The 12,002-nt window shown below is 41.7% G+C and overlaps 1 protein-coding gene across 4 annotated transcripts in view; it reads right to left on the bottom strand.

Annotated features, from left to right (window-relative positions):
• Positions 1 to 12,002, bottom strand: part of TAOK3 (TAO kinase 3) — a 95,128-nt gene that overhangs the window by 16,595 nt on the left and 66,531 nt on the right. For 3 of the 4 annotated variants that reach the window (XM_040605773.1, XM_040605793.1, XM_040605783.1), the window contains one exon: positions 1,710 to 1,844. In XM_040605773.1, coding sequence (XP_040461707.1) covers positions 1,710 to 1,844 — 135 coding nt within the window. Of the gene's footprint in view, positions 1 to 1,709; positions 1,845 to 3,477; positions 3,771 to 12,002 lie in introns of those variants that run through there. The other variant, XM_040605803.1, reaches the window with a different exon arrangement.

The following is a 12,002-nucleotide window of genomic DNA, read 5'->3' as shown; positions in this document are numbered from 1 at the left end:
GGGGCCTTGCTATGCAATACCTTCAAACCACCCAAGCAGCCCAGGGATGACATATTCAAGGCAGATCGGAGTTACTGAATCTGGTACTGAAGGCAGGACAGAATGTGCAGCAGCTTTCCACAAGGAGTAAAAGAATATGAATATATTCAACACACATATCTATTTATCAATCAAAGTGTATATACGTTTCAAGTATGGTACTTGAGTCATTCATCATTTCTTCCTTCCAGCCAGCCTAACTGGATCCTACTTTTATCTGCTCAGTGCAGGCAATAGTGTTGGCACTGTACTGGGTGCATGCGCACACACACATGCACACAAAAGAGAAAAATACAGAAGGCAGAGGGTCTCCAGGAGACCACAGATCCTGCCTGTGTCAGGTGTGCTGCGTGAAGTCCTCTAATGCACATATTTCTAGGTCACTTAGATTGGGGCAGAGGAGGGAGGGAAGGGGGAGCAGGGGACACTGGCCTGGGGAATGCTCAGGGCATGCATGGCTCCCCAGAAGTATACCTGCAAAAGATGGAACTCAGATGCTCCCCTCAAATGCCAGCCCACGAAGCATGCAGCTAGGATTCTGGATGCCACATTATCATTTTAGATTTTAGCAGCAGCCACCACAGAAAATTTCTGGTTACTAGCACTGCTGCTTTTTCCCTCCACTCACAACCTTTAGCTGTGGTCACACACACACACACACCCCCCACACACCCCCTGTCTTGTGCATGTAGAAATGGGAAGCGATTTGGGGGAATCAAGAAATGGTGGTATAGAAGGAAAAACCCCACCATTCAAGCAAGGTAAAACAAGAAGGGGAGGGCTTGCTGGTGTAATTTCGGGGTTGGTCTAGGATGATGTCATAGCACTGAGCAAGTGCCATGGCCAAACAGTGGGTACTTTCTAACGCTCCCCGTCCATCTGACCTCTAATACCATTGGGCTGAAATACTTAAGATTACATTTCTTTTAGCTTTAAAAGGCCATTTTCACTCCTTTCTGTCAAAAATGTTGCTACTAACTGCAGCCCGTGCGGATGCGAGGTGGGGGAGGTGGCACGACAACTAACTCTTCCGGCACACACCCCTTTCCCTACTACAAAGGCATCCACAGCAATCACATTTGCAATAGTACAAATCTTGATGGATTCATCCCATCCCCCTCCTCTTTGTAAGCCCACAGCCCGCTGTAAGCCCTCTCCGTTATCGCAACCCAGCAATCCTTCCTAGGGATCAAGCTGAAAAATGCAGTCACGGTACAGTTGCTTGAAATAAATGAATGAATGAAAAAACAGCCAGCAGCTCAGCCGGGAAGCAGCAATCTTATTGTTTCAAAACCCATCTGCATCTCCATAGCATTTAAGCATATTTCACACGAGGACATATACCCACTTTATGCACATGCAAATAAACATATTAACAAAAGAGAAAGGTGGAAAAAGGAGGGGGGGGGGAGAAAGGAATCTGAGATGATATTAGCTTCACCCAGGAAGGTGGCTTATCTCCCATACACTGGAAATACACAGAGAAATTAAATATATTCTAAATTTTACATCTCACACACACAGAGCTAAAATATCTTTCAGTGCAATATCTAGTTGCTATGCCAACAACAACAGCAAAAAATAATTAGGAAAGGAAAAAAATAATCCTGACCCCTTTGCAGAGGGAGAGGGGATGAGAGGAGGTGGGGTGGGGTGGGGTGGCTGCTTACCAAAGATGCTGATTTGATTGTGGCAAAGCGCTCTCTGTTCCGGTAGTGGAGGGCCTGATTCTGCACTGACTGGGTAGGCCGCACCTCAGGCCTGCGATCCCTGTGGCCCACCTCATCCCTTATAAATACATGATCCTGCAGAAATGGATAAAAACAAGGAGAAAGTCCGGCTGTGCTCTTCCCGCGGCGGCTGCCTCTCTCTCACCCCTCTGTCTGCACAAGCGCCGCTGTTTGAGAGGCATAGTTCAGCTCTCTGCTAGCCCCGGCAGCTCCCACGGTACAAAATGAATAAGCAACACATTGCAGGCTTGGGTTCGGTGTGTCAGCTGATCGCTAGCGGGATGCCTTCTGAATCCCTGGCTGGTTTTTTTTTTTTTTTTTTTTTTTAAACCTCCAGTATTACATATGTGCAAAAAGAAGACAGACTCAAAAGCATAAAGCGATGCAGAGCGATCGGACTCCTCAGAAAGGTTGGGTTCAAGCACTGCAACAGAGCAATCCCGTTAAAAACGTGATTTCCATGTCTAACAAAGAAGATGCTGTTCCCTTTTAACACAAGAGCAACATTTTGCCTCATTCCCTTTGCCGAGTGGTTCGTCCTCAATAGGGTTTCTTTGTCTCTTGTTTGCTATCTGCTGTGGAGGACAAGCATCCTGGCTAAAACCATGGCAGGCTGGAGAGGACCAGGAAAGCCTCCGTGACCACTCAGGGATCCTGCTTTCCAGTCATGATCCTGCACAGTTCTAGCACTTTCTCTCCACAGCCCACAAAGGATATTTTTTTTTTAATTATTTTTTTCCCTCTTTTAAAGCAACAGCTCACAGGTTTTAGCATGAACCGTTCCCAGTGCAATCTCCCCCTTGCTCACTGGCAAGGCTTCGCGAGGAGCGGCTCCGTGCATCTGCGAAACGGTGCGTGCAAATTTTGCAACGGAACAAAGCTCTCATCGAGTGTATAGAGGAGGGACCCTAAACCAGAAAGGCTGGTGAAAAACACCACCGCAGTCTTGCCAATTGAAATGGTGACTGTCAAAAGTCAGCACACCCACAGGTTGTGCTTTCAGGATGGAGCAGCCTTGGGACACCAGGCACATCCCACTGCCTCCCCCTCAGCCTGCCCAGCGAGGCGAGCTCCACAGGGCAGCAGTAATGGTAGCCAGCGTTGGCACATCTGCCACACTGCTGTCCATCGCACTTTTGTGACTCCCATCCTCAAGCTCCAGCTCCTAAAAATCTCAAAGGAAAACTTGGTTTCATTCAAGAAGAATCTCAGTTTCCAGCTGTCAGGCGTGTAAAATAAAGGCTGAAAGTGCCTATGCCAAATGGCAAATAAAAGATGCCAACACTTGCAGAGAGCAGCTGCCTCCATGCACTAGGTGTTTGCAGGTGAGCAGAAGCAGCTTTGCCACCCTGCTGTGCCAGAGCAGACACCAGTATGGCCAGAAAATCCTATGGTGAGAAACCAGCCAATATGGAGTAGCATCTCCACCATGACACTGCTGTCATACTGAGATCCTTTCCCATTCTGCAGACACTTGTTCCCCTCTCTGCTGTCCTCAGTTTCTAGGTGCTTCTAGTCTAGACCCACACACGTTCAGCCGCTTTCAATACGATTCTGTAAATTATTTCAAGCAAAAGCCAAACAGGTACAAAAATGCTGATGTAAAAGAGCTGAATGACACGCTGATTTAAAGTGCTCGAAACCCAGTACCCTTTTCTCATATCCTTCCCTTTTGAGCGTTTCCGCTCCATGCTCACCTCTCACTCACCTTTGCACAGAGAGAGCACAACAGCCAAGGCCATCACACAGCCAAGCCTGCACCAGCTCCTCCATATCCCCTCGAGGGAGGCAGAACAACAGTTAAAAAAGGACAGTCCTCTGTAGAAGTAGTAGGATTACAGAGTGTAATAAAAAGTTGCAGTTTCATTTTGCATTGGTTATCCTTACACTGGACTTTCCGTTGCACTGTCGGAGCAGGGGAAGGCAGTCCTACAGAAAGGCAATCACTGGCAATTTGGGTTCATCTTAGATCTTCAACTTGTGCCTGTTTGTATGACAGGCAGGGCTCTCAGACTTGCTTGCTTTCCTGAGAGAGGTACACCTTAGGCTTTAGAACAGTCATACCAAAAAAAAAATAAAAATCCTTGCTTAAACACTGAAAGTTTAACAGTATCACTCAATTTAATTGGACTTGTGGCTTCACTAGAAGAACATCAATCCCAAGGTTTCTATAGATTTGCAGCACTCTTGCCTATCAAGTAGGTGTAAGGAGGATTCTGTGAAATACAACTGGGGATAACCCAAAGCAGACAGGCTGGCTACCAACATCATCTTTTAGTTTGCTATTTCTACCGGTGTGTTTTGGAGCATTCCAGCACAATGGCCCCCTATGCAGGCAAGGGGCAGTGCTAGACAACGCTGAACTTGGCCTCTCGTTCTCCATCAAGCGGCTCTGCAGAGGTAGATCTGTATTTCTGGGGCTCGTGCAAACACAGCCTCATGTGAATGCACTGTTATGAAGCAAACTGGAGCAAGGGGGAGTCAGCAACTGCAAAAGGGACCTCCTTTGTTACCAGCTGAAACTGGAGCACCTCACATACAAAATAAAACTGAGTAAAAAAAAAAAAAAAAAGTCCTGTGGTAAAGATCTATACAAGACTTAGCCATCTGAACCATGGAGGAGCTGCTGTTCCTCTACTGTAGCTACGAAACTAAAGTGGAGGCAGGAAAAATATTACCCACCGTCATACACAAAGCCTGCAGCAGAACATGTAAATGTACAAGGTTCCTAAGGTCTGCCAGCAACACCCCAAATCCCTGGCCCATCTTCCCTCTTCATTACATTAATGTACCAGGGTGAACATGCAATATTAAAACCACAGCAGCCGTAAACCACTAAAAAACCCCAACTCTCAAAATGGGCATTCAGGTTCTTCAGAATACTCCAAAACACCACCTAAAATGACAAGTTGAAACTGTAATTACTTCTTATGTAAGAAAAATTAATTGGTAACAAAATTACTTTGTGTTATCTAAGAGGTGCATTCTTAGAGGGCAGAATGTCATCCTGGTCTTGTTTTACGGGACTTATGGTTACTTCAGGGCACATAAGAAGCTCACAGCAGAATCTAATTGCCTTTCAGGCATGTGAGTTAACTGCATTCTCCATTTCAAATTGAGCTGGGCAAGGAATGAGAAAATTCCTTTGCAACTGAGCAAGCCAAAGAACCAATTTCAAGTGGACAGCTCCTTAATCTGGGATCTAAGCCTTCTGCATCAGGCAGGCAACCACTAATGACTCTCAACTAAGCCCACAGAAACTTACCAGGCAAAACATTTTTCTGAAAAAACCTGTTAAGCTATCAGAGATAAAGAACACTTGACATGAAGTTACCAAATCTAGCAAGTCACACTACCACAGAGACTGCTAGTAAAGAGACCTGTAAGAGAAATAAACCTAAGAGTAGCCACATCTCCACCAACCTTCCTCAAAGTGACTGATGGCTACTATGACAAACACCTACCTACAAACCCAGAAAATAGATTTCTGCTCTTTTTTATTTTATTTTCTTCTCCAAAAGCTTGCTGAGAGACACTGTGATCATACCTCCTTGCAGATGTTGGCGCAAATCAGGAAATTTTGTTTCAAACTTTTAGCTCAAGATTTGTAGGAAATAAAGATCCAAAACTGGCACCTCAGTTCTGCTTGAAAGCACCCCAGAAACTCATCAAGTTTGGGTCAGGGTATCTCTCAGCCCTAAATCTGCAATTCAAACATTGGTTTATTTTTAAAGTAATGTATCTTCTGTGTGTATTTCACTTTCCACCTGTTTTCTGTGTTTATTGCAATATTTGCCTTATGAATATTACTTCAGGCATGCTTAGATCACAACTCGCATTAAACCATTAAAATCCTTGTATTTAGGGTCAATAATCTGGAATCTTGAACTTCCTACTAAAGAAATTAATTGTTCTTCTGACTGTATTATCTGCTACACAAACAGTTTTCAGGTTGATGACAACAAATGGGGATAATGTGGCTGGGTGTTGGGTTTGATATTGCCGATATTAGCCAGGACAAAAACTCTGAAACATTTCTACAGCATTATCTGATCAGAGAGCTGGTAGAGCTCCCAGCTACTTAACTGATGCTAAAGAGCAAGTCTCTCAAAAACAATGAAATAACCGAAAAGGCAGGACTCCTACATATATTATGGATTAATAGGTAACCTAAAAAAAATATATAAATTGTTTTTGTGTAAGTTAACCTCTGGATAAACAGAAATACAGAGAAGCAGTCAAACACGTGTTCAGACAGAAACTGATGCAGTTGGCTTCCAGCTGGATATCTAAATGGCTAGCACTGGCGTATTGTCTGAGCATCTTACAATGTGCATGGGTTTCTGCTCAAACTGATGCCCAAGGTCACCCTACAGAGTAAGAACCTGAATTCTTCTTTCTAGAGTCCCATACCAGCTCTACCACATACACTTTTCACTCTCCTCACTGAAAAGAGGGCTTTACCATCCCCTGCCTCAACACCAGTACAGTATTTCAGGAATATTTGCTTAACACCACTGCCATGCATTCTTAAGAGCAACACTACCAGCATGTTGCTAACAGTACTTTCCTTTTATGTTCAAGATATTCTGACTAGACTCCTTCCTAACACTTAATTATTAAACGGATCAGATATTATTCTAAAAACAAAACAGAAAATTATGTAGCTTGCTTTAAGAAATGCTAGGGGAAAACAAAAACACCCACTAACACATTGCTGCAACAAAACTTCCTCAATGAATGAAATACCTGCTCAGAAGACAACTGGAACAAGCAAGCTATCTAAGCAAACAGAAAATAACTCAGTAGGTAGATAGGAGTTGATTTTTTTATTTTCCTACAGAAATCACAAAAAACTGGGCAGACGTATCTATAAACTGCATTTGATATTTACATTTTTTCAGTATATAAAATTTTATATATATTTTATATATATATATTTCTGTATATTTTTCAGTCATATGGCTGAAGCAACTCTTGCACTGACAAAGCCTATCAAAAACAAGAATTAACAAAGCACAGATAAAGGAGTCCCATTATCTTCAGCAGCTGATTTAGAAACTAACATCAGCCCCACAGCAAACAGACCACACTGGAACTAGCCTAAAGCTGAAACATCTAAGCTTTTGCCTCAAAAGGAACATTCACTTGCACACTGCATTTTTAGTTAGGCACACCAACTAAAAGCCTCCACAAGCACTGTTTACACAAGAGGATGCACTAACTGAAAAGGACTGCCAGTCTCCCAGACAAATAGCAAAGGCAATTTCTGAGCCACAGTAAGGACTTTAATGGAATTGCAGCAAATCTCTTCCTTCTAAGAATTTAAAGAGCAAGGAAAACAACAGTGTGCCACTTAATTTTAATACATTGCTCGAAATGCCTCAATAATCTGCAGAGAGGTTTAAGTACCAAGAATCTTTCAAGAAAAAAGGCTTCATGTTACCAACCTGCTTGACATGATTCCAGAAGGTATGTGAAGGGTCATTGCTGCCAGCACATGCAAGCCAAAACTCAGTAAGTCATTACCTAAATATTCCTTACATCTCATAAAAACAACATCTTTTCCAAGTATGACTCATAAATCTTGATATGGAGGAAAACACCCTCAGCTTTGCCTCTGCTGTAACTCATAGAACCGCCATACCAGAGCACTCTCCATCCACAGAATTCAGCATGAATGCTGCATACTAATTATGGCAGTGATAGGCACCATGTACAGGTTAATTTAATGGATTTGGAAAGTCACTCAAGCTGCAACAGTTATTACAGAAATATGTTTTTATTAAAGACATTGGGCAAGAATTTGTGATGATTGACTATGAACATCTTCTTTTCATCCTTTTGTTATAAACTAGATTTTAATCAGAAAATTTCCCTAACGTTTTTATTGCCCAAGTTTCATCTTCATACATACTGATGATTTTAAGGCTGAAATAAGTAACATCAACAACTCTGTATTGCGGCGGAACAAAAAAAGAAACCAAACAATTTTTGTTTAGATTAAAAGAGAACAGCCTTTTTTTACTACTATAAAGTTTTATGGAATAAAATACCATGTGGGAGCATTCTGAATCCTACCACTTGGCATATTCATTTAGGACAACAAAGTATTATTTCTGGGAAGCCACCTGTACACACAGTGACATACACCAGCAGTTGAACAAAGCAGATGACTATCTATGATGCATCAACTGATGGCTATATTCTTAGGGAGCCAAAAAATCTTCATCCTCATTTTAAGTTTAACTAACACCTATCTACTTTTAAAATCTGGGTTACATGTCTTTGAAGCACAGGGTATTTGGACTTTAACTCCCTGCTTTATTTTGTCTGTCTTATTTTTGCACTCCCAGATACAGACTTACAGAATGGTTGGGGTTGGAACGGACCTGTGGAGGTCTTCTAGTCCAGCCCCTGCTAAAGCAGGTTCTCCTAGAGCAGGCTGCACAGAGTCAAGTCCAGATGGAGTATTGAATGTCTCCAGAGGAGACTTCACAGCCTCTCTGGGTAGCCTGAGTGTGATTCAGCACTGGAACAAAGTAAAGAATTTTTTCCTCATACTCAGATGGAACTTGTTGTGTTGCCGTTTGTGCCCACTGCCCCTTGTCCTGTCACTGGGCACAAACAGGTTTGCATTAGAGCTGTCATTTACTCTTCAGTTCTCAGCCTGTGCAGCTGTATAAGTGAATTGGCTCCCAACAAGGAGATGGATGTGAGAATGTGTATGCATAGGTAAGATGATCGTTGGACGGAGAAGCACAGTTATGTTAACTGTCTTCAAAACAGAGATGCTAGAAAACCAGAACTCTTACACCGATCATATTGTGACTTACTTGGAGGTGGTCACCAATCTGAAACCTGCAAAAGGGCAAAGAAAAGTTCCTAGCAGGACAGCTCATCCAAGCTGGACATCTGAATTTCCTGTAAAGAATTTGCTGGTGATTAAAGCATCCTCCTCAGCAACCAGTTTTGATCCTAAGGATGGACTGAGATCCCAGCAATGGAGGATGCAGACTTCCTGCCTGAGAAGCAGACATCATTGCAATTTTATTCCTCCCAGGAGTTTAGGATACAGCTATAAACTAAGTTACAGAAAAAGCTACAAATTATGGGGTTTTTGTTATTACTATTTTTTTCCTGTCCAGAGATTTTTCTTTCAATCTACAAGTTCTACTCTGCTGATGGGTGGGAGTTCACCTTTGTTCTAAGCACAAGTGTACAAACATGGAGCACTACTGCTGCCCCAAAGCTTTTGTATTATGGAAGGGGTGAGGCTGTGCCAGCTCTTCATGAAGGGTTTATCACAAACACTATTCTCCGTCAGGCAAAACCCAAGCACCTCAGCTATCATGAAGCAGTACAGACAGTGAAAACTGACCAGGTCAGAAGCAGATCATTTCACTTACCCTGTGACCACAAAGCATTTTTGCAGGTTACAGACAACTACCAGCTGTTTTAAAAAAATTAAAATAATCTAAAAAACTGTTTACAAACGCTTTTACTACATCAGCATGCTTCTTTTGCTTTGCCTCTGTCTCAGAGTAGTTGGTCACAGTACAGATGCTAGGAGTCCTTGATGGGGATGCTTGAAGCTTCTCCCAGCCTAGTGCTACACAGGTGATGCAGCGAGAGCCTGAGGTCTGCACTCCTGATTTACACCAAATAATTGCCACTCCAGACTGGCTCTTCACACCAAGCAGCAGTCTGAAGCACTGAAGGCTGGAATTATATTTCACACATGACCACAGGCTCTTTCATCCTACTTTTTACAACTGCACATGACATGCTGGGCCTGTGGTCCAAAGAAATCAAAAGGCCTCTGATACTTACAACTTTGAGCCTTAGAAAATATCAACAGTCTTGGAAATTTTGCCATCTTGGTCACTTAACAACCTTTGGATGTATCAGACTCTGTAAATTAAAACATTTGTGGAATACCATAATTTTACATACACTTTGATTTGACCCATACCCAATCTCATATGTGATCCTATGCCTACATAATGAAGACAGCTGGCTAATTATGTTAATCAGTATTTTCTTTTAGCCTTTTAAGGCTGATTAAATGCAAAACAAAAGCTTTAATTTAAACTGGAGCCCCAGGTTCTTTCGATTTTGTTTGTGATTAGGCTCCAGAGTGCTACCAAACTCAGCACTGCCTACTTCTCACCCACTAGAACAAAACCGAGTTGTGTGGATCAGCTTCATCACAGTTCACAGAAATAGTTAAAACCATCACAAAGAAAAACTGAAGTCTCTTCAGAGTAAGAAATTTTACCTTAACAATATAGTGGGATGTATGTGTATATGAACCCCCTGAAGTGTCCTGTTCCAATTTTAGTCTTTTCACATGTATTAATATATATACATAATACAAACATGAAGCAGTTTTCCATTTAAAACTGTATTCCCCAAAGTAACAGAGAATAAAAAAAAATAATCACGTAATAAATTAAAATAGACTCGCAGACTGGAGTACGTTCTGCTACACATAGTCTACATTTGCCTTATGTGTACATACAGCAGAAGGTAACACTTGCCAATTGAGAAGGTATCTACTCTACTGCAAGAATCAGTAATCACAGCCAACTGTTAACTATTTTGTAAAGACCATCAACACAGACCTGGGTTTTGTGCTTCCAAAACTACCTTAAAACACCTGTGTTAAGTGATCTACAGATTTCTTTTACAATACTTCAGTTACAAGTGTGCAAAAGACCCTGTTTTTTCAAAACCAGACAAGAAAAAAATCCCATGTGGTGTCATGCTTATGCATTCTACTCAATTGAATGTCTTAACCTCAAGAAAATAACAGCTACATAAAAGTCTGAGAGGACTGAATTTGTAGATCAAAAATGTTCCTGTATTCACTATAAACAGAAATATTATTCTTAAAACAAGCAAGAATTCTACTTCTTTCACAAATGCAATTTATGTTTGATGGGAGAGGCTCACCTGTTTTCACCAATTCTAATGACACTAATCAGTCAGTAATAATATAATGTGTGACTACTGTGTAAATCAGTCCCTCAAACTTCTATTTTAATGCATACATAAATATGACTACTTAACAATGCAAAATTAAAGTCAATACACATTTCTGAAGCCACTCCAACTACAATCACCCAGAACATAAAATCAATTGCACTGCTCTTCATTCAGGCTGGTTCCCGAGGCTGGCATTTTGTACCCAACATTGATTTTTCAGAAAAGTGAAAAAAACCCCTTTTTTAAAGGTGCTATGCAAATGTATTTCAGAAAGACGTAACTCCCTGGAAATCTATGCAACTTATCTGCCAGTATCTTTAAATATGTAAGGCAATCTTTTGTTGAAGACAAAGTTTGAGAGCTCCCTTTTATAAGTGCTTCAATATTCGATTACAGACTGTATTTCAGGAGGAAAAACTGCTTACAAATATTTAGTTCGTTAAAACCAGGCTTTACTGTAACCTTACAAATGATAAATTCATACTTTTCATGCCGCTGGAATGTTTTAGCTCCTCTGGCAAAAAGCATATGTACACTTTGAAGCTCTTTGCAAATGCAATCGCACAACCAACCTACATTTTACTGCCCACTAGCAAACAAGACTGCTAAGGCCAAGCCAAAACTACTTTAGTCAAACAATCTTAGATGCTTAAAGATGCTTAGATGCTGACTTACAGCTAAATAACTTTAGCTTGATATCTGCCACTAAGAAAATGAAAGGCAACAAATCACAACATGCAGCAAAAGAGCAGAAAAGCACTGAGTGGAATTTGGCTCAAAACATACCTCCTGGGAAGGGTCCAAAGTTCTGCACACTTCCACTTCTCATGAGGAAAATCCAAGTGCAAGCAGATTTTAATCACACACTGTGACTGGTAAATGGTTAGCTTAGCTGCTGTGACCACTTGTCACCATACCACATAATACAGTACAATCATTCACAAGGAAACAAGGACTGATGTTACAAGCAGAGATGAAGAAGTGCACATGCGGGGCTGGGTAGGGAGGCGTGCAGTAAGTCCGTGTGAACCCTGCCTAGACACTGACAGCACTACCTTTCATTAGTGGCCTCTCTTTTTATTTTCAGAGTTTATTTAAATGCAATTTAGCTTTTAAAGAAAAAAACACAGAACTTGATTCTGGCAAGCCCGGCACCAGCTCCTGCTCTCAGCACATGGCTCAGCACAAGACCACAGCACACTGATCGTTGGACCCTACACGAGTGAGCCAACATGAGCAATA

This window comes from Falco naumanni, chromosome 1 (genome assembly GCF_017639655.2).
Source record: "Falco naumanni isolate bFalNau1 chromosome 1, bFalNau1.pat, whole genome shotgun sequence".
Classification (NCBI taxonomy): Eukaryota; Metazoa; Chordata; class Aves; order Falconiformes; family Falconidae; genus Falco; species Falco naumanni.
The sequence above is the reverse complement of the archived record's forward strand: the minus strand, read 5'-3'. Positions and strand labels throughout refer to the sequence as shown.